The sequence below is a fragment of the Micropterus salmoides genome, unplaced genomic scaffold (assembly GCF_014851395.1).
Source record: "Micropterus salmoides isolate LMB-PRFRI ecotype aquatic unplaced genomic scaffold, ASM1485139v1 Ms_hic_scaffold_14, whole genome shotgun sequence".
Taxonomy (NCBI): Eukaryota; Metazoa; Chordata; class Actinopteri; order Centrarchiformes; family Centrarchidae; genus Micropterus; species Micropterus salmoides.
In genome coordinates this window covers 33,517,012-33,544,685 of record NW_024040485.1, presented here as the reverse complement: position 1 = coordinate 33,544,685, position 27,674 = coordinate 33,517,012, and the positions used below count along the sequence as shown (strand labels likewise).

The window sequence follows — 27,674 nt, the reverse complement described above, 5'->3', positions numbered from 1 at the left end:
CCTCACCTGTCTGTTACACACACGCACGCTCCCTCCTCACCTGTCTGTTACACACACGCACTCTCCTCCTCACCTGTCTGTTACACACGCACGCTCCCTCCTCACCTGTCTGTTACACACACGCACCTCCCTCCTCACCTGTCTGTTACACACACGCACGCTCCCTCCTCACCTGTCTGTTACACACACGCACGCTTCCTCCTCACCTGTCTGTTACACACACGCACGCTCCTCCTCACCTGTCAGTTACACACACGCACGCTCCCTCCTCACCTGTCTGTTACACACACGCACGCTCCCTCCTCACCTGTCCATCACACACACGCACGCTCCCTCCTCACCTGTCCCGTCACACACACGCACGCTCCCTCCTCACCTGTCCCGTCACACACGCACGCTCCCTCCTCACCTGTCTGTTACACACGCACACTCCCTCCTCACCTGTCCATCACACGCACGCTTCCTCCTCACCTGTCCATCACACACACGCACGCTCCCTCCTCACCTGTCTGTTACACACACGCACGCTCCTCCTCACCTGTCCACACACACGCACGCTCCCTCCTCACCTGTCCCGTCACACACGCACGCTCCCTCCTCACCTGTCCATCACACGCACGCTTCCTCCTCACCTGTCCATCACACACACGCACGCTCCCTCCTCACCTGTCTGTTACACACACGCACGCTTCCTCCTCACCTGTCCATCACACACACGCACGCTTCCTCCTCACCTGTCTGTTACACACGCACGCTCCCTCCTCACCTGTCTGTTACACACACGCACGCTTCCTCCTCACCTGTCTGTTACACACACGCACGCTTCCTCCTCACCTGTCCATCACACACACGCACGCTTCCTCCTCACCTGTCTGTTACACACGCACGCTCCCTCCTCACCTGTCTGTTACACACACGCACGCTCCCTCCTCACCTGTCTGTTACACACACGCACGCTTCCTCCTCACCTGTCCATCACACACACGCACGCTCCCTCCTCACCTGTCCCGTCACACACACGCACGCTCCCTCCTCACCTGTCCCGTCACACACGCACGCTCCCTCCTCACCTGTCTGTTACACACGCACACTCCCTCCTCACCTGTCCATCACACACACGCTTCCTCCTCACCTGTCTGTTACACACGCACGCTCCCTCCTCACCTGTCTGTTACACACGCACGCTCCCTCCTCACCTGTCTGTTACACACGCACGCTCCCTCCTCACCTGTCTGTTACACACGCACACTCCCTCCTCACCTGTCCATCACACACACGCTCCCTCCTCACCTGTCTGTTACACACGCACGCTCCCTCCTCACCTGTCCATCACACACACGCTTCCTCCTCACCTGTCTGTTACACACGCACGCTCCCTCCTCACCTGTCCATCACACACACGCACGCTTCCTCCTCACCTGTCTGTTACACACGCACGCTCCCTCCTCACCTGTCCGTCACACACACGCACGCTCCCTCCTCACCTGTCCGTCACACACACGCACGCTCCCTCCTCACCTGTCCGTCACACACACGCACGCTCCCTCCTCACCTGTCCGTCACACACACGCACGCTCCCTCCTCACCTGTCCGTCACACACACGCACGCTCCCTCCTCACCTGTCTGTCACACACACGCACGCTCCCTCCTCACCTGTCTGTTACACACGCACGCTCCCTCCTCACCTGTCCATCACACACACGCACGCTCCCTCCTCACCTGTCCGTCACACACACGCACGCTCCCTCCTCACCTGTCTGTTACACACACGCACGCTTCCTCCTCACCTGTCTGTTACACACGCACGCTCCCTCCTCACCTGTCTGTTACACACACGCACGCTTCCTCCTCACCTGTCCATCACACACACGCACGCTTCCTCCTCACCTGTCTGTTACACACGCACGCTCCCTCCTCACCTGTCTGTTACACACACGCACGCTTCCTCCTCACCTGTCTGTTACACACACGCACGCTCCCTCCTCACCTGTCTGTTACACACACGCACGCTTCCTCCTCACCTGTCTGTTACACACACGCACGCTTCCTCCTCACCTGTCTGTTACACACACGCACGCTCCCTCCTCACCTGTCTGTTACACACACGCACGCTCCCTCCTCACCTGTCCATCACACACACGCACGCTCCCTCCTCACCTGTCCCGTCACACACACGCACGCTCCCTCCTCACCTGTCCCGTCACACACGCACGCTCCCTCCTCACCTGTCTGTTACACACGCACACTCCCTCCTCACCTGTCCATCACACGCACGCTTCCTCCTCACCTGTCCATCACACACACGCACGCTCCCTCCTCACCTCTGTTACACACACGCACGCTTCCTCCTCACCTGTCCATCACACACACGCACGCTTCCTCCTCACCTGTCTGTTACACACGCACGCTCCCTCCTCACCTGTCTGTTACACACACGCACGCTTCCTCCTCACCTGTCTGTTACACACACGCACGCTTCCTCCTCACCTGTCCATCACACACACGCACGCTTCCTCCTCACCTGTCTGTTACACACGCACGCTCCCTCCTCACCTGTCTGTTACACACACGCACGCTCCCTCCTCACCTGTCTGTTACACACACGCACGCTTCCTCCTCACCTGTCCATCACACACACGCACGCTCCCTCCTCACCTGTCCCGTCACACACGCACGCTCCCTCCTCACCTGTCCCGTCACACACGCACGCTCCCTCCTCACCTGTCTGTTACACACGCACACTCCCTCCTCACCTGTCCATCACACACACGCTTCCTCCTCACCTGTCTGTTACACACGCACGCTCCCTCCTCACCTGTCTGTTACACACGCACGCTCCCTCCTCACCTGTCTGTTACACACGCACGCTCCCTCCTCACCTGTCTGTTACACACGCACGCTCCCTCCTCACCTGTCTGTTACACACGCACGCTCCCTCCTCACCTGTCTGTTACACACGCACACTCCCTCCTCACCTGTCCATCACACACACGCTCCCTCCTCACCTGTCTGTTACACACGCACGCTCCCTCCTCACCTGTCCATCACACACACGCTCCCTCCTCACCTGTCTGTTACACACACACGCTTCCTCCTCACCTGTCTGTTACACACGCACGCTCCCTCCTCACCTGTCCATCACACACACGCTTCCTCCTCACCTGTCTGTTACACACGCACGCTCCCTCCTCACCTGTCCGTCAGACACGCACGCAGGCCCACATGCTAACGTTAGCATCTAGCCGGCTAGTTAACCGGTTAACCTCTGCGGTGTCACCGCGGTCACATGCGTCACTCCATCCGTCAAATATATATACTGACGTCACGTCTTGTTTGACGTTGCTGGCTGTCAGCTCACCTGAAGCGCGACTGTTAGCCGAGCTGCTAACCAACTACCTGGCTGTCAGTTAGCCGCTCGGCTAACAGTCGCATGTCAGTTTCACGTGAAAGGACACGCACGTGAAGCTAACTGTGCTAACGTGCACAACAAGCTCACCGAGGCTACAAGCTAAACTAAGCTACACCGAGCTAACCGCTGCTACAGGCTAACGTCAGCTCTGATCTGTTAGCATGTTAGCATCAGGCTGCTGGCCGGGTTAGCCTGGCTGTAACCCGGGTTAACCGGGTAATGTGCGCGTGACAGTGAGTTCACCTCATAGCTCAGTAACACCGGCAGCTCCGCTCTGCTGAAACACGTGAGGCCGCGGAGAGTGCGGGTTCACCGGGGAAGCAGTCAGCGGTCAGCCGGTTCATTCCTCCACACAGCCCGCAGACGCCATCCTCAACTACCCGGCATGCAACTGTAGGAGCTGGGGGAGAGTCCCGCAGCGCCACCTGCCTGCTGCTCCAACATCCTCCACCTTCTTCTTCTCTGGTGTATCTGCCCCCCCCCCCCCGCTGTAGCATAAACATCAGAACAGGGCGTCTGCAGTTTGTGTAAGAATGTAGAAGTTCAGCAAATACACAAAGGAAATAGACCAGAGCAGCATGAGAGCAGCATGAGAGCAGCATGAGAGCAGCATGAGAGCAGAGTACAGTTCCAGATTTACACTCAGATAAATCTACACAAAGTGGTGACGATTAATCCAACAAGGTCCATGCAGAGACAGAGAACTCAACACAGCTGAGAACAGAAGTGACCTACATTTATACTGCGAGCAGGGCGGGAGGTGACACACCTGACAGGACCCAAAACCCAGAACAGAGCAGGCAGACTGGAGCAGGATCCAAAGGCCCCGGGCCCTGCAGCAGACTAGAACAAGATCCAAAGGCCCCGGGCCCTGCAGCAGACTAGAACAAGATCCAAAGGCCCCGGGCCCTGCAGCAGACTAGAACAAGATCCAACAGTCAGCGGAGGCCCCGGGCCCTGCAGCAGACTAGAACAAGATCCAAAGGCCCCGGGCCCTGCAGCAGACTAGAACAAGATCCAACAGTCAGCGGAGGCCCCGGGCCCTGCAGCAGACTAGAACAAGATCCAACAGTCAGCGGAGGCCCCGGGCCCTGCAGCAGACTAGAACAAGATCCAACAGTCAGCGGAGGCCCCGGGCCCTGCAGCAGACTAGAACAAGATCCAACAGTCAGCGGAGGCCCCGGGCCCTGCAGCAGACTAGAACAAGATCCAAAGGCCCCGGGCCCTGCAGCAGACTAGAACAAGATCCAACAGTCAGCGGAGGCCCCGGGCCCTGCAGCAGACTAGAACAAGATCCAAAGGCCCCGGGCCCTGCAGCAGACTAGAACAAGATCCAACAGTCAGTGGAGGCCCCGGGCCCTGCAGCAGACTAGAACAAGATCCAAAGGCCCCGGGCCCTGCAGCAGACTAGAACAAGATCCAACAGTCAGCGGAGGCCCCGGGCCCTGCAGCAGACTAGAACAAGATCCAAAGGCCCCGGGCCCTGCAGCAGACTAGAACAAGATCCAAAGGCCCCGGGCCCTGCAGCAGACTAGAATAAGATCCAAAGGCCCCGGGCCCTGCAGCAGACTAGAATAAGATCCAAAGGCCCCGGGCCCTGCAGCAGACTAGAACAAGATCCAAAGGCCCCGGGCCCTGCAGCAGACTAGAACAAGATCCAACAGTCAGCGGAGGCCCCGGGCCCTGCAGCAGACTAGAACAAGATCCAACAGTCAGCGGAGGCCCCGGGCCCTGCAGCAGACTAGAACAAGATCCAACAGTCAGCGGAGGCCCCGGGCCCTGCAGCAGACTAGAACAAGATCCAAAGGCCCCGGGCCCTGCAGCAGACTAGAACAAGATCCAACAGTCAGCGGAGGCCCCGGGCCCTGCAGCAGACTAGAACAAGATCCAAAGGCCCCGGGCCCTGCAGCAGACTAGAACAAGATCCAACAGTCAGTGGAGGCCCCGGGCCCTGCAGCAGACTAGAACAAGATCCAAAGGCCCCGGGCCCTGCAGCAGACTAGAACAAGATCCAACAGTCAGCGGAGGCCCCGGGCCCTGCAGCAGACTAGATCAAGATCCAACAGTCAGCGGAGGCCCCGGGCCCTGCAGCAGACTAGAACAAGATCCAACAGTCAGCGGAGGCCCCGGGCCCTGCAGCAGACTAGAACAAGATCCAACAGTCAGCGGAGGCCCCGGGCCCTGCAGCAGACTAGAACAAGATCCAAAGGCCCCGGGCCCTGCAGCAGACTAGAACAAGATCCAACAGTCAGCGGAGGCCCCGGGCCCTGCAGCAGACTAGAACAAGATCCAAAGGCCCCCGGGCCCTGCAGCAGACTAGAACAAGATCCAAAGGCCCCGGGCCCTGCAGCAGACTAGAACAAGATCCAAAGGCCCCCGGGCCCTGCAGCAGCAGAGGGGGGTTAGGAGTCCTGGAGGCGTACAGGTCCAGAAGAGAAGGAAGATTTCAGCCAATCAGCTTCTCTGCAGAGCGAACGATGCGCTGCAGCCTGCCCTTGTCCCTGGCAGTGGCAGCAGCGTACCAGATGGTGATGGAGGAGGTGAGGATGGACTCAATGATGGCGGTGTAGAAGTGCACCATCTTTGTCTTTGGCAGGCTGAACTTCTTCAGCTGCAGCAGGAAGTACATCCTCTGCTGGGCCTTCTTGGTGAGGGAGGTGATGTTCAGCTCCCACTTGAGGTCCTGGGAGATGATGGTGCCCAGGAAGCGGAAGGAGTCCACGGTGGTGACAGGGGAGTCACAGGATGATGGGGGAGGGTGGAGCTGGGCTCTTCCTGAAGTACCATCTCGACGGTCTTCTGAGCGTTGAGCTCCAGACTGTTCTGGCTGCAGTTACAAAGTCAGATGTTTAAACACAAAACATGTGAAGAGTTAATAAAATCTGACTCAGCCGACAGGATTATTAAACTGATGAACAGTTTGGTGGTTGAAAACATTTTTCTTGTAAAAACATTTGAAGATTTGCTGCTTTTCCTTTCAAACATTTTATTTATTTATAAAAATGTTTTGTGCTGCTGGTTAGACAAAAGAAAGCGTTGTGAAGGCGTCACTTTGGGCTCTTCATGGTTGGGGCCTTTTCACCGCCTGGTGGTGTGGCGAGCGCTTGACAGCACTTCATAGCGTGTTTTTGCGTTTTCGTGTAGACCCCGTGTCCGTGTGGACTAGGCCTGAACAGCTGAACGACTTCAGCAGCATTTACACTAATGAGCAGGAAGAAGTCATACCGAGTACTTTTACTACATTCACTTTTACTTCAGTCACATTTTCAGTGCAGGACTTTTACTTGTAACAGAGTACTTTTACTTTAATAAAGGATCAGAATACTACATCGCACAGCCTGTTTCTAATGACTCTGTTTAATCACTAGGAAAGTAGAAATTTAAATATTCTGCTTCTGGAGTAATATTTATCTGTACTCTTACCGAAGTACAGGATCTGTGTACTCAGTTCCTGTTTCCTCCTGGGGGGGGGCAGTGATGCGCCCGGTGGACTCACCGTAGAAGAAGAAGAGGCTCCAGTAAAGATGGCGGCTCCGTGTGATTACGGAACAGAAGCATTGAACTTGACTCGTGTTTAGAGGCTGTTCGTGCGGCTGTCTGCCGGAGTGAGGATGGCTCACCGCTACCTGCGGCTGGCAGCCGGCTGCAGGAGCTGGTTCCGGCGGCTGCCGCCCTCCGGCGCCCCGACCAGGCTGGTAGGTGGACAAGCTAGCATGCTAACGGTGCTAACACCGGGACAGCGGCCAGAACGAGCCCGAGCACTGAGCCCTCTGACCCCGCTGACGGGTCCGCGCTGTCCCGCTGAACCACGGGCCGGCTGCGGTGTGTTCAGTGACCTGTGTCAGGGCAGGTAAATGTACCTGTGTGCCGCCTCAGGACGGCTGTAAGTGTGTCCCGTTATGGATGATAAAATATACCTGCCGCAGGTAAACAACACACGTTGATCACTGACTCCGAATTAAAGACTTAAAAAGCGTCTGGTGATGGTTTTACACTAAATATAATGTCTGAAGCTTAACATGTGGACGCGAGATGTACACTGTCACGCTGTGTCACTACTGGACACTGATTGGCTCCACGCTAGTTGTGACGTCACAGCAGGTGTTACAGTAAAAGGTGAGCTCAGAGGTCACCCTGCGGGTGAAGCACGGAGAAGCAGGAGGCCATGTTTTAATCTCAGGATTTACAATAAATGAAAGCTGCAAGCAGCGTTGGGCGGGCACTCGTGCCCTGATGCAGCGGCTGAAGGTCAGGAGGCCCTGACTGTTGCGCCTTTTGGACTTAAACATCACTTCCTGTGTGCCCTGGGTTGCGCTAGACAACACCCGCTAATTATATGTTGTGCAGCAGTAGGTGAAGTGTGGATGACAGGCCATGTAAAATCATTTTTGTCACAAAGGGCTCACTTCCTGTTACCTGTGACGATGAGTGAATATTTGCATGTAGATGTGTTGAGGGCGGGACAAGTTTGGTGCAGATGTGAGCATGTACACTGAAGTTATAATTACTTCCTGTTTTATGGCGAATCGTTGAACTTTGACGGCACGCCACAGACACGCCCATTGACGAAAACTCACAGATGGCACAACTTTTCATCGTCAGTGCCTTTAGAACGCACAGCAGAAATTTGAAATCGATGGGATTAATTCTTTAGGAGGAGTTCGTTAAAGTACGTAACCTGTAAATGGTGAAAAATGGGTTAAAATGATCCTTTCAATTCAAAATGGCGGACTCCTTGTTGCGTTTAGGGTGTGGGTTCTGGAGGCGTTTTTGTGTGTCCTGACACGATACACAAAGACGCATGTTTAGGCCTTGAAAAGTGCGATTCATTTGGGAGAAAAAAGAATAATCCTTCTCATGATTTCATCTCCCAGATGATGCAAAGCTAACGTCTGCCGATGAAAGGGCCGACCTTTAAAATACCTGAGGTTCTCATTTATTTAGAGCCGGTTCCAGTTCAGAACCGGTTCTCCTGGGGACATTATCTAGTGAGCAGAGCTTCAGCCGAGCTGTGAAGTCTCCCTACACGGTGCTGCTGCAGGACCAGTCAGTTACTGAAACACGTCTGATTGGCTAAACGCTGAAGACTCTTGTGTCCTGTTGGTCAGGTGATGTGTTCAAGTACGGTGGGACAGGCGGACGGTGGGCGGAGCCTGCTGAGTGACCTGCTGGGAGTGTACAGGAGGCTGAGCGCCAAACCGCCTAAAGGTAAAAGACTGTCTGCTCCTGAACAGGTGTGTCTGTTTCTCTGAGGACAAACGCTCACGTCTCCTTTTCTTCAGGGTTCGAGAAGTATTTCCCAGAAAATCAGAAATCTCCAAAAACCCCTGAAGCTGAAACCAAAGGTAGGAAACTCTACTGCTACCTACTGTCGTCTACTGTCACCTACCGTCCTCTACTGTCACCTAGTCTCATCTACTGTCACCTAGTCTCATCTACTGTCACCTAATCTCATCTACTGTCCTCTACTGTCACCTAATCTCATCTACTGTCCTCTACTGTCACCTAATCTCATCTACTGTCACCTAATCTCATCTGCTGTCACCTAATCTCATCTGCTGTCACCTACTGTCCTCTACTGTCACCTACTGTCCTCTACTGTCCTCTACTGTCACCTACTGTCACCTACTGTCACCTAGTCTCACCTACTGTCATCTACTGTCACCTACTGTCCTCTACTGTCACCTAATCTCACCTACTGGCCTCTACTGTCACCTAATCTCACCTACTGGCCTCTACTGTCACCTAATCTCACCTATTGTCACTTACTGTCCTCTACTGTCACCTAATCTCATCTACTGTCCTCTACTGTCACCTAATCTCACCTGCTGTCACCTAATCTCATCTACTGTCACCTACTGTCCTCTACTGTCACCTAATCTCATCTACTGTCACCTAATCTCATCTACTGTCCTCTACTGTCACCTACCGTCCTCTACTGTCACCTACTGTCACCTACTGTCACCTAGTCTCACCTACTGTCATCTACTGTCACCTACTGTCCTCTACTGTCACCTAATCTCACCTACTGGCCTCTACTGTCACCTAATCTCACCTACTGGCCTCTACTGTCACCTAATCTCACCTACTGTCCTCTACTGTCACCTAATCTCACCTACTGGCCTCTACTGTCACCTAATCTCACCTATTGTCACTTACTGTCCTCTACTGTCACCTAATCTCATCTACTGTCACCTAATCTCATCTACTGTCCTCTACTGTCACCTACTGTCCTCTACTGTCACCTACCGTCCTCTACTGTCACCTACTGTCACCTACTGTCACCTACTGTCCTCTACTGTCACCTACTGTCACCTAGTCTCACCTACTGTCATCTACTGTCACCTACTGTCCTCTACTGTCACCTAATCTCACCTACTGGCCTCTACTGTCACCTAATCTCACCTACTGGCCTCTACTGTCACCTAATCTCACCTACTGGCCTCTACTGTCACCTAATCTCACCTATTGTCACTTACTGTCCTCTACTGTCACCTAATCTCATCTACTGTCCTCTACTGTCACCTAATCTCACCTGCTGTCACCTAATCTCATCTACTGTCACCTACTGTCCTCTACTGTCACCTAATCTCATCTACTGTCACCTAATCTCATCTACTGTCCTCTACTGTCACCTACCGTCCTCTACTGTCACCTACTGTCACCTACTGTCACCTAGTCTCACCTACTGTCATCTACTGTCACCTACTGTCCTCTACTGTCACCTAATCTCACCTACTGGCCTCTACTGTCACCTAATCTCACCTACTGGCCTCTACTGTCACCTAATCTCACCTATTGTCACTTACTGTCCTCTACTGTCACCTAATCTCACCTACTGGCCTCTACTGTCACCTAATCTCACCTATTGTCACTTACTGTCCTCTACTGTCACCTAATCTCACCTACTGTCCTCTACTGTCACCTAATCTCACCTACTGTCCTCTACTGTCACCTAATCTCACCTATTGTCACTTACTGTCCTCTACTGTCATTGTCACTTACTGTCCTCTACTGTCACCTAATCTCATCTACTGTCCTCTACTGTCACCTAATCTCACCTATTGTCACTTACTGGCCTCTACTGTCACCTAATCTCATCTACTGTCACTTATTGTCCTCTACTGTCACCTAATCTCACCTACTGGCCTCTACTGTCACCTAATCTCACCTATTGTCACTTACTGGCCTCTACTGTCACCTAATCTCATCTACTGTCACTTATTGTCCTCCACTGTCACCTAATCTCACCTACTGGCCTCTACTGTCACCTAATCTCATCTACTGTCACTTATTGTCCTCTACTGTCACCTAATCTCACCTACTGGCCTCTACTGTCACCTAATCTCATCTACTGTCCTCTACTGTCACCTAATCTCACCTACTCTCCTCTACTGTCCTCTACTGTCACCTAATCTCACCTACTCTCCTCTACTGTCCTCTACTGTCACCTACTCTCCTCTACTGTCACCTAATCTCACCTAGTCTCATCTATTGTCACCTAGTCTCATCTACTGTCACCTAGTCTCATCTACTGTCACCTAGTCTCATCTACTGTCCTCTACTGTTACCTAGTCTCATCTACTGTCACCTAGTCTCATCTACTGTCACCTAGTCTCATCTACTGTCACCTAAACTCACCTACTGTCCTCTACTGTCACCTAGTCTCATCTACTGTCACCTAAACTCACCTACTGTCACCTAAACTCACCTACTGTCCTCTACTGTCACCTAGTCTCATCTACTGTCACCTAAACTCACCTACTGTCACCTAGTCTCATCTACTGTCACCTAGTCTCATCTACTGTCCTCTACTGTTACCTAATCTCATCTACTGTCACCTAGTCTCATCTACTGTCACCTAGTCTCATCTACTGTCACCTAAACTCACCTACTGTCCTCTACTGTCACCTAGTCTCATCTACTGTCACCTAAACTCACCTACTGTCACCTAAACTCACCTACTGTCCTCTACTGTCACCTAGTCTCATCTACTGTCACCTAAACTCACCTACTGTCCTCTACTGTCACCTAATCTCATCTACTGTCACCTAATCTCATCTACTGTCACCTAGTCTCATCTACTGTCACCTAGTCTCATCTACTGTCACCTAAACTCACCTACTGTCCTCTACTGTCACCTACTGTCCTCTGTCACCTAGTCTCATCTACTGTCACCTAGTCTCATCTACTGTCCTCTACTGTTACCTAGTCTCACCTACTGTCACCTAATCTCACCTACTGTCACCTAATCTCACGTACTGTCCTCTACTGTCACCTAATCTCACCTACTGTCCTCTACTGTCACCTAATCTCACGTACTGTCCTCTACTGTCACCTAATCTCACCTACTGTCCTCTACTGTCACCTAATCTCACCTACTGTCCTCTACTGTCACCTAATCTCACCTACTGTCCTCTACTGTCACCTAATCTCACCTACTGTCCTCTACTGTCACCTAATCTAACCTACTGTCCTCTACTGTCACCTACTCTCACCTACTGTCCTCTAACCTACTGTCCTCTACTGTCACCTAAACTCACCTACTGTCCTCTACTGTCACCTAGTCTCATCTACTGTCACCTAAACTCACCTACTGTCCTCTACTGTCACCTAATCTCATCTACTGTCACCTAGTCTCATCTACTGTCACCTAGTCTCATCTACTGTCACCTAAACTCACCTACTGTCCTCTACTGTCACCTAGTCTCATCTACTGTCACCTAGTCTCATCTACTGTCCTCTACTGTTACCTAGTCTCACCTACTGTCACCTAATCTCACCTACTGTCACCTAATCTCACGTACTGTCCTCTACTGTCACCTAATCTCACGTACTGTCCTCTACTGTCACCTAATCTCACCTACTGTCCTCTACTGTCACCTAATCTCACCTACTGTCCTCTACTGTCACCTACTCTCACCTACTGTCCTCTAACCTACTGTCCTCTACTGTCACCTACTCTCACCTACTGTCCTCTAACCTACTGTCCTCTACTGTCACCTAATCTCACCTACTGTCCTCTAACCTACTGTCCTCTACTGTCACCTAATCTCACCTACTGTCCTCTAACCTACTGTCCTCTACTGTCACCTAATCTCACCTACTGTCCTCTACTGTCACCCATCGTCACCACTTGTATTAATCTTGTGCACTGGGAGCAAAATAAAGAGTTTGGTCAAATCTGATGATAAACACATTGTGCAGATCTAAACGCTGATGACACCAAACAAGTCAACAAATTCATTTAATGTTTTTCCAGAAACCTGAACGATAGGAACCACCGAGAGCCGCTTCCACGTCCAGTTGACCTGTACTGACTCCAGACTGGACTGTTCCAGATATTATTTGCTCTTTTGTTCTTTCCTGTTAATCACATCCATGGATTATTGTCTCATCTGTTCTCAGAGGCCAAACCTGCCAATGCTCAGAAGGCCTCTGGGAGGTCAGGAGGAGGAGCAGGAGGAGGAGCAGGAGGAGGAGCAGGAGGAGGAGGAGGAGGGGGAAAACGAGGAGGCCGTAGGGAGGAGTCCCACTGGTACAGCCGCCTGCAGAAGGTCAGTTCAGCTCCCACCTGCATGCTGCCTGTGTAGGTGTTGTTCAGGTCTCTCCTGTGCTCACCTGGTCAGGTGTGTGTAGTCTGTGGTCTGATGTCAGGCTGTGTTTCAGGGCGATGTTCCCTGGGATGATAAAGAGTTTCGGATGTACGTCCTGAGCGGAGCGGCGTTCTGGACCACCGTCACCTATTATTTCTTCTTCAGGGACGGAGGGCGAGAGGTCACCTGGAAGGACTTTGTCAACAACTACCTGTCCAAAGGAGTGGTGAGGAGAACACCTGTACTCTGATGTCGTCACCTTAATCAGATCCTGTTGTAACCCTACTTTAATCTGATCTTCGTCATGTGACTCTGCTGTCCCACTCTGACCAGCAGCCTCAGGTATAAAACCTGCAGGTAGCTTCAGGCGGCGCTGGCTTATCTTTAGGCATGCTCGTTAGAAACTGTGTCCAACTTTCCCGGCGTTACAAAACGTCACATGACATCATGACATTAGGCGGCTGCAGTCTCTTTCCAGGTGGGAAGCACCTTTGTGACGCCAGAACTTCCCCCTCGTTGGTTTCAGGCTTCTCTGACACGTGTGACGTGATGTTATTATTGGAAGAACTTCAGATCCGGTATCTCTTCGAAGAGGATCAATGTCTTTGATCTCCTTCTGGCAGCTCAGCTGTTACAAACAGAACAGTTTAGTTCAGGAGTTACTGTAAGAGAAGTAATCAACGCCGTTGTAGGTCGTATTTTCATATTTTCTCTCATACTGTGCCACTTCTTTATATTGCATATTCTCAAGTCTGTGGTTGTCAAGAAAAAAAAAAGAACTGCTGTTCAAAGTGAACCGCAGTCGTCTTGAACGCACCTTTGACCGCCTGGATCAGCCTCATTACGCCCACGTTCAGGCAGAAACAATCGATACAGAGCGGCTCGTGAATATCGGTGCCGACGAGAGGAAGGCGGACAGCAGAGTTTCTCTGATGCAGACGGGGAGGAGTTTGATGCAGCGAGTTGAACAGAATGATGTGAATCCCAAAGAGGCGTATAAACGGTTCATCTGATGAAAGATGGAGCGGACTATGATTTACAGCTGGAACAGTTCTGGCTCAGTAGCACAAATGTAGTTTTAATGAGTCGCCTGACCGTTTTTTTTTAATCATTTATTAATTTTTATTTATCTAAATTAATCTGACATTTTGATTTTGCGAATAAAGTTTTTTCATCTTGTCAATGGGACCTTGTTAATTTTGTTAATCTGGGTAAAGAAGCCTAATCCGACCGGCTCTGTCTAACCAAACCATTACATCCTGATAATACAGTGTGTCGGTGTACTGAAGGTACATCAGTATGCACCCAGATCACTGCAGAGAGCAGTATCACAGTACGTGCGTGTGTTTTGTCCGTCAGGTGGACCGGTTAGAGGTGGTCAACAAGCGATATGTCAAAGTGGTTTTCTCTCCTGGGAAGACGCCGATGGACGGGGTGAGTTTTTCATTTATGTCTTCTGTTATTTAAAAGGTTAACAGCACAAACAATCAGCGTTGTGTTTGTGTAGCAGATTCACCTCTTTTTAAATCAATAACGGAAGGTACATGGACTTTAAGTTCCCGCAGCCTCAGATCAGATCTCCAAGTTCCCACCCAGACAGTAAGGTGGGAGAAGGTGCAGAGAGGACAGCTCATGTTTCCGATGCCAGTTGTGGGTTTGAACTAACAAACTTCAGCTGGCAGATAGAATCAGGAGCTTCAGCCTGTGTCTTCGTCTCTTTCAGCAGTACGTGTGGTTCAACATCGGCAGCGTGGACACGTTTGAGAGGAACCTGGAGACGGCTCAGAACGAGCTCGGCATCGAGGGAGAGAACCGGCTGCCGGTGGTTTATTCCACCGAGAGCGACGGGTGATGAACAACATCTGTTAGATTCATCGCTGGGGTTGGGTATCGACAACCGGTTCAGGCTTAGAATCTGTACCAAATTCCCAAGAAACGTGGACTCGTTAAGACCCGTGCGTTTGGATCCTGCTCCCCGGTTCCTAACTTCCTGACTGAACTGCAGTGAGCATTTTACGGTCCAACAAAGTGTCTCTGATCTGCCAGCAGCTGCTACGCCGACCGAACATCACCTCATGTGTTACGTCAACAAAGCGTGAAGAAGATTTGTCCTTCTGGTTCCGGTCCTGGACCGTGGCGGACCGCAGCAAACGCTCCAAAGTTTGGCTCAGCTTCACTAAAAACCTGCAGCAGCTGCAGTCAGGAGGTCTGGTGCGAGGGAGGAAGCAGCTCCAACGTGACGAAGCGTTTCCTTCAACGCGGCGTGAATCTGAAGGAACGCCTCACCGTGTCCAACGTGTCGCGCTCTCCCAGATCCAGCTAACGCCAACAGCAGCAACGCCTCAGGTCCAAAACGCAGGTGAGCCGACGTTCACCTTTTATACTGAAGGGAAACCGACGATGGCTCCAGATGAGACGAGTCCCAGAGACGCCGCTGTAGGACAGAGACTCCTCCCACGAAGGTGAGGAGGAAGGAGGGAGAGGATCTGTGGTGAAGGAACCAGAACCCAGATTCAATTAGAACTGGATTCAATAAGTAGACTCGGAATCTAAATCTATGAAAGTGAATCGATGCCCAACCCTGGTGATCACACAGCAGCGCTGCTTTACACAGGATGTATATCTGATAGCTTTGTAATCTAACGCTCGTTTCTCCTCTCCAGCACGTTCCTACTGAGCATGCTCCCCACGGTGCTCATCATTAGCTTCCTGCTGTTCATGCTGCGGCGGGGCCCGGCGGGGGCGGGGCGTCCCGGCCGGGGGATGGGCGGGCTGTTCAGTGTCAGCGAGACGACCGCGAAGATCCTGAAGGACGAGATCGATGTGAAGTTCAAAGACGTGGCGGGCTGCGAGGAGGCCAAGCTGGAGATCATGGAGTTCGTCAACTTCCTCAAGAACCCCAAACAGTACCAGGACCTGGGGGCCAAGATCCCAAAGGTGAGGTCAAAGAGGGCAAGGGGGGGTCGTAGGGGACGAGGGGGTGGGAGAAGGATCCAAAATAATTAATTACCAGGTTAACAGTGTTCAGACGCTCCAGCTGAACTACGGTGAATGTGGTAATAAGGGCGAGACGCCAGAATATCAGTTTGGACCACATGTCAGACCTGGAGTCAGCGGCGTGGAGTCAGAGCAGCAGCTGCAGTTTGGTTGGTTAAACGTGATCCGTGTCTTCATTACTCATTTAAAGAGAAGGATCGGGCGGCGCCGCCTCACGGGCCTGAGCTCTGCCACAGCTGGCTTCTGCAGGAGAGGACGAGTCCCTCTGAGGGGCAGAGGAGCAGTCGAGCCTCCAGCGGGTCGCTAACCATCATGCACTGCACTCACTGTGTGTACTCTGTGGTAATGGTTGTGTGTTGTGTGTGTAGGGGGCCATCCTGACGGGGCCTCCGGGAACAGGAAAGACACTCTTGGCCAAAGCGACGGCCGGCGAGGCCAACGTGCCGTTCATCACCGTCAACGGCTCCGAGTTCCTGGAGATGTTCGTGGGAGTCGGCCCCGCCAGGGTGAGGAACGCACAGGAAGCTCTCTGCTGACTTCCTGGCTGTGGAGGCTCAGCAGGGGCTGCTGGGAAGTGTAGGCAGTGAATCCAGACCAGCTGTGTTTAAAGGCTGTGTTGTTGACTTGCAGGACTTTACTGTTACCCTCTACTCTTTACGTGTATTTGTACTACGCTAGCACTATTACTCACCAGGCTACCACAGTTTACTTATGTATACCTTTTAGCTGCTGCACCGTTTCATGTTTGACTTTATACGTGTCTACAAAGCTTGAGTGTTCACGCTCCTGCACACAGTGAGGCATCATGGGTTGTTTGTAGCCTTCATGTCGCTAAGCTAACGCGTCTGTCAACAGCGAGTCAGTGTTCGGTTGGTCCAGTTTAACCTGCAGCATTTAGAGGAGATGTTCGTGGCTGTCTGAGCATCTCTGACCTCACCCTGTCCTCCTCATGTCACTTCCTGTGCAGGTGAGAGATCTGTTCGTCATGGCGAGGAAGAACGCGCCCTGCATCCTCTTCATCGACGAGATCGACGCAGTGGGACGCAAACGAGGGCGAGGAAACTTTGGAGGGCAGAGCGAGCAGGAGAACACGTTGAACCAGCTGCTGGTGGAGATGGACGGTGGGTCTTCATCATCTGGATCTGCGTGTTGAGGCTTCTAGCTTTTAGAAAAGTGTAAAGTTTTATGTCTCTGCCCTACAGCTAGAGAGCGCTCCCCCTCTGAATCTGGGAAACAGAGGCATCATGGGAGGAAAGTGTGACATCAGCGATCAATATGGTTGTTGTTCAGAAGGCAGTTAAGAAGTTTGTACAAGACCCTGATCTGACACGTTCCTGCTCAAACAGAATAATGTTTGTGACCACCAGGGGGCAGCAGAACCGTGACTTCTCAAACAGAGGCCTGGCAGCTGCAGAGCAAACCAGGCCTTTATTTCTTATTCCTCTCTTTGGATTATATTTGCCTCCTTGTTTTCTGATCTGCTCCTGCTTTTCCTGAAACGTTGTTACTGCTGTTAACACAAACTCAACACTTCCTGTATCCATTTTAAATTAAAAGCCCCTGAGCCTTTCAGTGGACTAGCCACGAGCCAATCAAAGCACAGTAGGGCGGATCTCTTGGAGCTGAAAAATAATGTTATTGGTAACTGGTCAAAGAGCGAAGTGACAGGAAGTCACAGGTCTCACTCCTGTCTGTCCTTTTAGGGTTCAACACGGCGACCAACGTTGTGGTTCTAGCAGGAACCAACAGACCGGACATTCTGGACCCGGCGCTGATGAGACCCGGACGTTTCGACAGACAGATTTACATCGGTCAGTTTTCTGTGAATTTAATCCCAACTAACGGAGGATTCCAGCAGGTTCAGCTTTTTCTTTTCTCTTTCTAAAACTATCACACTGTCTCTAAAGCTTTCAGCTCACTATCACACTGTCTCTAAAGCTTTCAGCTCACTATCACACTGTCTCTAAAGCATTTAGTTCACTATCACACTATCTCTAAAGCCTTCAGCTCACTATCACACTGTCTCTAAAGCATTTAGTTCACTATCACACTATCTCTAAAGCCTTCAGCTCACTATCACACTGTCTCTAAAGCCTTCAGCTCACTATCACACTATCTCTAAAGCCTTCAGCTCACTATCACACTGTCTCTAAAGCTTTCAGCTCACTATCACACTGTCTCTAAAGCATTTAGTTCACTATCACACTATCTCTAAAGCCTTCAGCTCACTATCACACTGTCTCTAAAGCCTTCAGCTCACTATCACACTATCTCTAAAGCATTTAGTTCACTATCACACTATCTCTAAAGCCTTCAGCTCACTATCACACTGTCTCTAAAGCCTTCAGCTCACTATCACACTGTCTCTAAAGCCTTCAGCTCACTATCACACTGTCTCTAAAGCCTTCAGCTCACTATCACACTATCTCTAAAGCCTTCAGCTCACTATCACACTATCTCTAAAGCATTTAGTTCACTATCACACTATCTCTAAAGCCTTCAGCTCACTATCACACTGTCTCTAAAGCCTTCAGCTCACTATCACACTGTCTCTAAAGCCTTCAGCTCACTATCACACTATCTCTAAAGCCTTCAGCTCACTATCACACTGTCTCTAAAGCCTTCAGCTCACTATCACACTATCTCTAAAGCATTTAGTTCACTATCACACTATCTCTAAAGCCTTCAGCTCACTATCACACTGTCTCTAAAGCATTTAGTTCACTATCACACTATCTCTAAAGCCTTCAGCTCACTATCACACTGTCTCTAAAGCTTTCAGCTCACTATCACACTATCTCTAAAGCCTTCAGCTCACTATCACACTGTCTATAAAGCTTTCAGCTCACTATCACACTATCTCTAAAGCCTTCAGCTCACTATCACACTATCTCTAAAGCCTTCAGCTCACTATCACACTGTCTCTAAAGCATTTAGTTCACTATCACACTATCTCTAAAGCCTTCAGCTCACTATCACACTGTCTCTAAAGCCTTCAGCTCACTATCACACTATCTCTAAAGCCTTCAGCTCACTATCACACTGTCTATAAAGCTTTCAGCTCACTATCACACTATCTCTAAAGCCTTCAGCTGACTATCACACTATCTCTAAAGCTTTCAGCTGACTATCACACTATCTCTAAAGCTTTCAGTTGACTATCACACTATCTCTAAAGCCTTCAGCTCACTATCACACTGTCTCTAAAGCTTTCAGCTCACTATCACACTATCTCTAAAGCTTTGAGCTCACATCACACTATCTCTAAAGCTTTGAGCTCACTATCACACTGTCTCTAAAGCCTTCAGCTGACTATCACACTATCTCTAAAGCCTTCAGCTGACTATCACACTATCTCTAAAGCTTTCAGCTGACTATCACACTATCTCTAAAGCCTTCAGCTGACTATCACACTATCTCTAAAGCCTTCAGCTGACTATCACACTATCTCTAAAGCCTTCAGCTGACTATCACACTATCTCTCATGCTTTCAGCTGACTATCACACTGTCTCTAAAGCATTTAGTTCACTATCACACTATCTCTAAAGCTTTGAGCTCACTATCACACTGTCTCTAAAGCATTTAGTTCACTATCACACTATCTCTAAAGCCTTCAGCTGACTATCACACTATCTCTAAAGCCTTCAGTTCACTATCACACTATCTCTAAAGCCTTCAGTTCACTATCACACTATCTCTAAAGCCTTCAGTTCACTATCACACTATCTCTAAAGCCTTCAGTTCACTATCACACTATCTCTAAAGCCTTCAGCTCACTATCACACTATCTCTAAAGCTTTGAGGAAACACAGTAGAAAACCGGTGAGTTGTTGTTTACTCAAAAGAAGGAAACACCTTAAATGATGTCATTATCTTGAGAAAACATTTTTTAAAGCTTATTGATCGTTCTTGACTTGTTGATTGATCTGTGTGTCGGGATATTTCATCTAAAGGTGAGGACATTGTTGGCACATTACATCTGACTTGCTGATGATTCAAGTGATGAGGTCCAGTCTGGACTGGGTGTTTATGTAGCGCCGTCTAAAGATTTAGCCACAGCAATTTTACGGTTGGACTCCTGCAGAGGAGCTCGATGCATCACTGCTGTTAAATATTTCTTGTGTTTAAGTGAACATATTCACAACAGAACATTGATGATGAGAGATAAACGAGTTTATGTCAGAGCTGCGCTTCATTATTTCTGACAGACAAACATTCATACAGCTTCACAGGTAGAAGGTTTGCGTTGCCCTCTTATTGTGAAAGAGTCTGATCGTCCGTATGTTTAATAACAACTGAACTTTATTTATTGATTGAGCTCAGCGTGTTTCACAAAACAGGGAAAAGAACATTCGTCTGAGAGCGAGTTTATGTAACAGATAAAAAGTGACAGTGATGTTCTGGTGTCTCAGGTCCTCCTGATATTAAAGGTCGGGCGTCCATCTTTAAAGTTCACCTGCGTCCTCTGAAGCTGGAGGTCGACTTGGACAATGAAGCTCTGGCCAGGAAGATGGCCGCCCTCACACCTGGGTTCTCAGGTAAACTCGCTGTTGGATTTCTCTCCATGAAACAGCTGTAACCTCGCTGTAACTTCACGCTTTGGGTTTCTTCTCTCTGTTTTCTGTCAGGCGCAGACATCGCTAACGTCTGTAACGAGGCGGCTCTGATCGCCGCTCGCCACCTTTCAGACGCCATCAGCCAGAAACACTTTGAACAGGCCATAGAGAGAGTCATCGGAGGTGAGGGCTCACATCTCTGACATCATGTCCGCTGAAATCGGACTCTGCTTCTGGTACCGCGGTTCTGAACAGCCTGTGTGAAAGTAACGTCTGCGATGTCCGACGTGTTGCCTTCCAGACTGAGTTGGAATCTGAACTCTTCCTGTTTGTGTTTGAGGTCTGGAGAAGAAGACTCAGGTCCTGCAGCCGGAGGAGAAGAAGACGGTGGCGTATCACGAGGCGGGGCACGCCATCGCTGGATGGTTCTTGGAGCACGCCGACCCGCTGATAAAGGTCACACTTACTAATGATTAACTACGTGTGGTCCAGCTCTGTCTGTTAGCTATGGACTCAGCTCTGACTCAACAAGACCAAAAAGATGCATTTCAACCAGCCTGTGGAGCATGCATGGTGAAATGCATCTTGGGAGTCGTAGTTGACTCCTCCCCAGGGCTTCCGGCTCGTCATCAGTGTTGGTGAAGGAGCTGTCGTCATGTTTGTTCTGCGCCTTGTCTGAAGTCCCGTTTGACAGGACGATTGTTGGGAGCTCAAAGATATCCCATCATGCCATGTGCAGTCAGCTGTCACAGAGCATGTTGTTGTTGTTGTTGTTGTTACCTGTGCAGGTGTCCATCATCCCCAGAGGGAAGGGTCTGGGTTACGCTCAGTACCTGCCCAAAGAGCAGTACCTGTACACCAAGGAGCAGCTGCTGGACCGCATGTGTATGACCCTGGGAGGCCGAGTCTCCGAGGAGATCTTCTTCGGACGAATTACCACCGGAGCTCAGGACGACCTCCGAAAGGTCACCCAGAGCGCCTACGCACAGGTCAGAGGTCACACAGGGTCAGAGGTTCGAGTCTAATTATACTTGTGCGTTGGTGTCTGTGTCCTGATATAATATTACCTACTGCAGCTTTAATATAATATGAGCGTATTATTTTACAGTAGTAAGAACGTCTCATCAGCGTGGGTTTGATCCTGCCGCTCTGCCGCTCTCCTCTCCATTCATACACAGATGTTTACTGACGTGCAGCCAAAAAACACTAAACTGAACTAAAGTGGGTTTATTTGCCGAACACTCATGTGAAGATGACTCATACAAATGTGACGTTTCTGAGCAGCCAAACGTCTTCTGAAAGTAAGAGTACCTGACGAGGGTGGAACCAGTGTTGGACACAGCGTCGCTACAAGCAGCGCCGTCACTAGTTTAACTACATTTCTCAGTAGCTTGGTGGCAGCGTCGCCATTTTCTGAATCAAATAGCTTTTCAGTAACGAAGCTCTTTCATTGATCGAGTAGCGCCGTAGCTTCAACACATGCTACATTTCCCCAGGCATTTCTGAAGGATCAGTAAGTTACGCCGCCGACACACATGGACCTGGATGTGCAGCCCGCAGAAGCGCTTCTTTGTGACGGGGACATCACGTACTGATCCTTGGGCTGATGTCTGCGGCTTTGCTGCAGGGAATAAAGACACGTATGATTGAGTTCACTTTCTATTGTGATGGTTATTGTAACAGCTCTTGTGAGAAGGATCAGGGTCCAGCCCGGACAGCTCGTCCTCTAGTGAGGAGCAAACTTTGATATATATATATATATATATATATATATATATATATATATATTTTATTTCTCCCGAGGGAAATTCAAGTATCCAGCAGCATACGAAACATACATACATTAAACCTATATTAAAATAGAATTAAAATTAAGACAACTTATAACACAGTAAAACAGTGCAAAAACAGTAAACAGTGCAAGATGGAGGCTACCGGCACATTGAGTGTCAATGAACATTAACACACGTGAAAATCAAAACGCTAAAATTAATTATGTTCATGAAGTCACCTGTCTGTTATTAGGAAAAACACAACTGTGGATATGTACTGTAGGTAAGTTATGATATTTTATCTAATTTTTATACTTATTTTATTCATGTCATCAGTATTTAATGATTAATTAGGCTGTAATCAAAACTCATGTTAGGTCTAATTTTCGGGACAAACCGGACAGGGGTCGGGACAACTGCTCGCAATTCGGGACTGTCCCGGATTATTCGGGACGTCTGGTCACCCTAGTTGTTTAGGTTGCAATGTTTTCAGAGCACAAATTCACATATAAACAATAAAAATATATATAATTAATTAATAATGTGATAATTAAGTTACTTTATACAAACAACAATGGTTCTCCGTTTGTTGCATGAGGAAATACATTTAGCTGCAATGATATGACAGGAAGTAGGAGAGTTTCTGTGTGTCTGATGTAGCTCTCTGCACACACACACTGTTAAGAGCAGGTTTTTAGTCTTTCTTCTGTTGCTACTGTGGAATGAAGCAAGTTCAATATAAACTAGGCCTTTACTGTGTGTGTGTATGACCCAACTATAGAATATAAACAAATTAAAAGTAGCTTAGATGTAACTAAGCTACTGTAGCTTAGCTTGCTACATTTCACGGGGGGGTAGCCTCTGTGTAGTGAGGCTTCATTTAATGGAGAGTAGCTGGTAGCTTAGCTCACTACATTTTCCAAGTAGCTCGCCCAACACTGGCGGTAACACCTGTGGCCTGTAAATAAAGAGAAGGTTCCGGATGTTCTGCCTGCAGCAACCTACTGTTTTTAAATAGAAATGAACCAAAGCTGCTACCTGGAGTGAAGGAAATGTATTTAAGCACTGATGGATGATCCGCAGGAACAGAAAGAACATCGAACTCCACTGTGTTCCTGCTGGTTCCTATCTGACCTTCTTGTTTCTGTGTTCTGCTGCAGATCGTTCAGTTCGGGATGAATGAGAAGGTGGGTCAGGTGTCCTTCGACCTCCCACGGCAGGGTGAGATGGTTCTGGAGAAACCCTACAGCGAAGCTACGGCTCGTCTCATCGACTCCGAGGTTCGAAACCTCATCGGCGAGGCGTACCAGAGAACCCACGAACTGCTGAGCAGCAAGAAGGCCGAGGTGGAGAAGGTACCGATGATCTATAGCCGTCTGTTCTTGATCACCATCAAGAACCTCTGAGGGTTCTTAACCTGTTCTATGTTCTAGACCTCGCAGATGGAGACGAGGTGGCTCTGAGAGATAGAACAGGTTCTAAGTGACATGGAGGTTTAGAACACCTGAAAACTGGGTTCTAGTTCACGAAGCACCCCCATGCTTAAAGAATGTTCTCCAATTGTTGTTCTTCAATCTACTTCTATAACAACAAATTTTTTTGAACTAGAACCAGCTCTGACATTGAGTCCTTGAACATTTCTGTGCTTAAAGAACGCTTTGAGTTCTCTAACTTTTCTGTGCTACGCTACGAATCTTTCAGACCTGAAAGAACATTTTAGAGCTTATGGCCAAAAGCCTTGTAGAGTTCGTTACAGTTCTAGAATTTAATTCAGAGCCGGTTCTAGTTTAGGAGCAAAGCATTTGCTGTTATTAACAGATTGTAGTTGAAGAACATTATAGACGTGTCTTTGCTGTGAATGTAGATATAGAACCCTGTTCCAGCACAGGGTTCTAGGTCACTCACAGAATACACATGCATTTCTAGAATGTTCTGCGTCTGGTGCTCTACAAACTTCCTCTGCTAAACTTTTCTGCATCACCTAGAAGTTTTTAGAACTGTCATTGTGTTCTATTTTGTGCTGAGAAATAAAACCTTCTAGCCTCAGAACCCTGCTCAGACCTAGAACGCTGGTTAAATTGTTCTCCAACTGGTGTTCTACAATCTACTTCAATAACAACAATTCATTTTTCCTACTAAACCAGAACCGGCCCTGACCCCTACAACCTTGTCTTTTAAGTTCTTGAATATTTTTTTAGATGAGAAGCCTTTTGATAATAAGTTCTAAAACTTTCACGTAGAACCCTGTTCCAAAGCAGCCAAGCCATCCACATGTTTCTAGAGTGTTCTCCTTGTGATGTTCTACAATGTTCCATTACAACAAATCTTATGTTCATAAATTAGAACCAGCTCTGATATATAGAACCCTGTCCTTCAAGGTCTTTCACAGCACACCAACACTCCAGAGTCAAGACCTTGTTCTCTGTGTCCTGCAGGTGGCGCTGCGGCTGCTGGAGAAGGAGGTTCTGGATAAGAGCGACATGGTTGAGCTGCTGGGAAAACGCCCGTTTGCAGAGAAGGCGACGTACGAGGAGTTTGTCGAGGGAACCGGAGGCATGGATGAGGACACAACGCTGCCAGAGGGTCTGAAGGACTGGAACCAGGAGAGGAAGGACAAGGAGGAGAGCCCGGATGAGCAGGTGGCCCGCCAGATCTCAGGCGGAATGCCCTTCTAGAACCTTGTGATGGACGGCTGAACACCCAAATACTGACCCATCAATTTCACGTGTCATAAATATCGGAATTCTGCAATCCTAATCACTCACGAGGTCGAGAACCTTCTCACTGACTTCAAGAGTAAACATCAAGAGCTCTGCACTTGCTCCTAGAACCTTTTATCTGCACTTAACACCAAATCTTCACCCAGTAAAGTTCTTAAACATTCTGTTGGATGTCTGGTTCTACCACTGTCCTAAACCCCGCCAAGCTCTCCCACACTTGTCTCCATCTTCGAGGTCTGAAACCCTCTATGAGACTCTAGAACCTTTTCTCTGGAGTCCTGCACTCACCAAACCTTCTCCTCATAGTTCTGCAACTTTTACTTAAGGTCTGACCTTGTGGAACCATCTCATTTAGATGGAGGGAACTTCATACAGAACAGATTGTTCTAGAGTTGTGAAGGAAGTACCCTCCTATGTGTGGAGGTTGAGAGCACTCCCTCCAGTATGGGGTTCTAGAACACAACATACATGTACTTCTAAGCTGTTCTTCATGAGGAAGGACTCAGCTTATGCTACATTAAATCTCCAGACTGGAGAATTACCGCTGCATCCAGAACTAATTCACCAAGTTCCAAAACATTTCAGCGCTGAGAACTCTGTATAGAACTTCAACAACAGCTCTAGAACCACAGCTTTCTCAGAAAATATAACTAGTCTTGGCTAATATTAGTTTTTCTCTACAAAAAAATTCTTCTCTGCATAGAAACCTTAACAACGGTTCTAGAACTGGTGTCTTTGTTGTTTGTGCTGTTCTGGGGTTCCCTACCTTGAGGTCTAAAATGTGAAGTTCTAAACCTTTGCTCCAAAGTGTTCCCTACAATCGACAAGTCTTTTCATCACAAACTAGAACCAGTTCTGACTTAAAGAACCTGGCACTGAATTCTGGAACATTTCTCTCTAAAGAACTGATGTCTGCAGAGAACTCGAGAGGCATTCTCTGCCCTAGAAAACTTGCTCCACTGCAGGGTTCTGACACCATCTACCTGCTTTAGAACCTGTAGAACCTTCCAGCTGACTTCTAAAAGAAAATGTTTTCCTGGTAACTGCATAGAACTCAACCAACCATTCTAGAAGTGTTCTCTATGTTGGGATTGGATTACCAAAGCAGGGTTCTAGGTCATTCACATCAGACACTTCTAGAAAGTTCTTTACCTGTTGTTCTACAATCAACTTCTGTTACAGTAAATCTTTTCATCATAAAGCAGAACCAGTTCTGACTTAAAGAATCCTAGTTAATTGAATGTCCTCTACAAAGGAAATGTCCTATGCATAGAACCATAGAACTGTTCTCTGCTCTAGAAGCCTTACTCTGTTGCAGTGTTCTAAAGCAAACGTACTTGCAAAACCTTTACTTCAAGCCCGACCTGTAGAATCGTTTGAGCCTTTCTGTATCCATAGAACTCCTGTTTAAGGTTCTATCTTCGGACTCGGCAGCCGCTGGTTCCTCGCCTCCCGCCGAACTGTGTTCTTTGGTTCCAGCAGATGATGGACAGAACGGTACTGGAGCAGTTCTTACAGTTGATCCTTCAGTAGAACAAAGAGAATCAGCAACTCTGACTCGCACCAAAGGAGTTCTGCTGCAGTGAAAGAATAAAACGTAGTCTGCATTTTAATCACGTATTTATCGACCGTTATTGATCCAGAAAATATTGATGTTTTGTTTCATCATGAAATGAATGTTCTGGAAGACTTGTGGTTCTATCAGAGATCTTCATCATCTTCATGGTAACCGTGCTCAAAGCTAACAGTAACACAGAGCTGCTGGAGAGCAACGCTAATATCAAAGCTAATGTTAGCACGTGGAGGATTAAAGCAGAACTTCTCAGAGAGCTGTTGAGAGCCGGCGTGCTGTGTGACGTGTGCAGCTCGTGCTAACATGCAGCAGTCTGCTGTAGACGTGTAATATGATGTGTAATAATGTGTAAATGTGTTTCATGATTCAGATGTTTTAATAAAGTCAGAAGACACAATAAAAAAATCAGTAAGCTGTCAATCATTAAAAGCTTAAAGGATGTTTTTCCTCAATGAAAGCTTTACCTGTTCCACCTGTGCTGACACACATTAGTTAGAAGAACACCTGTTCTCTGCACGATCCATAACATTTACTGACGCAAATCTGCACAAAACAAACTGAAAGACAAAGAGTGGGAACATAAAACCAATAGAACATATTCCTACATGAATATACCTGTTTCTTAGTGCAGCATTAACGCACGCTACGCCTCCATGTTTGTAGTTCTTCTGTAAATCTAAGTAGTTCAAGTCCAGTGAAAAACCTTCAGTGGTAAAAACGTTTGTGTACATGTTTTACATGTATTAGATTAATGTTAGTGAAGGCAGACAGAGCAGCTGCTCATCACTTCATCTTACTGTGAAATACTGAACAAAACGCCTTCAATTATTTGTTAATTTTAGATCTGAAAATGTTTGTTTTGGTGATGTAAACGTAGTTTTTAACTTTGGCAGTTTGCTGCTGACTGTGGTTCCATTCAAGGTTTTTCACCGGACTAGAAACAGTGTTATTTCAGTGAATACTAATTCATTCATTCCAATTTCATATGGACTAGTTGAATTTTTTATTTCACGTATTTATTTGTCAGTTCATTATTTATTGTTATTAAC

At 48.7% G+C, this 27,674-nt stretch overlaps 2 protein-coding genes across 3 annotated transcripts in view; one reads left to right on the top strand and one right to left on the bottom strand.

The window, feature by feature from the left end:
* Nucleotides 1-3,908, bottom strand: part of fastk (Fas-activated serine/threonine kinase) — a 20,056-nt gene extending 16,148 nt beyond the window's left edge. The window contains exon 1 of the mRNA XM_038719133.1: nucleotides 3,654-3,908. The gene's annotated coding sequence lies outside the window, so the exon portion shown is untranslated. The remainder of the gene's footprint in view (nucleotides 1-3,653) is intronic.
* A 2,994-nt stretch (nucleotides 3,909-6,902) lies between these two features.
* Nucleotides 6,903-27,045, top strand: LOC119902773 (AFG3-like protein 2). Of its 2 annotated transcripts, none has more exons than XM_038719132.1 (17): nucleotides 6,903-7,105; nucleotides 8,519-8,618; nucleotides 8,693-8,755; nucleotides 12,819-12,967; nucleotides 13,080-13,232; nucleotides 14,366-14,440; nucleotides 14,733-14,854; nucleotides 15,670-15,943; nucleotides 16,372-16,509; nucleotides 16,971-17,124; nucleotides 17,707-17,814; nucleotides 20,417-20,542; nucleotides 20,633-20,743; nucleotides 20,901-21,016; nucleotides 21,349-21,549; nucleotides 23,493-23,687; nucleotides 24,768-27,045. In XM_038719132.1, the coding sequence occupies exons 1-17, from the start codon at nucleotides 7,022-7,024 to the stop codon at nucleotides 25,005-25,007; spliced, it is 2,409 nt and encodes an 802-aa protein (XP_038575060.1). In that variant the 5' UTR covers nucleotides 6,903-7,021; the 3' UTR covers nucleotides 25,008-27,045. The 2 variants fall into 2 exon arrangements, with proteins under 2 accessions (XP_038575060.1, XP_038575059.1); XM_038719131.1 differs by having other exon boundaries at nucleotides 14,730-14,854.
* Nucleotides 27,046-27,674: the final 629 nt, after the last annotated feature.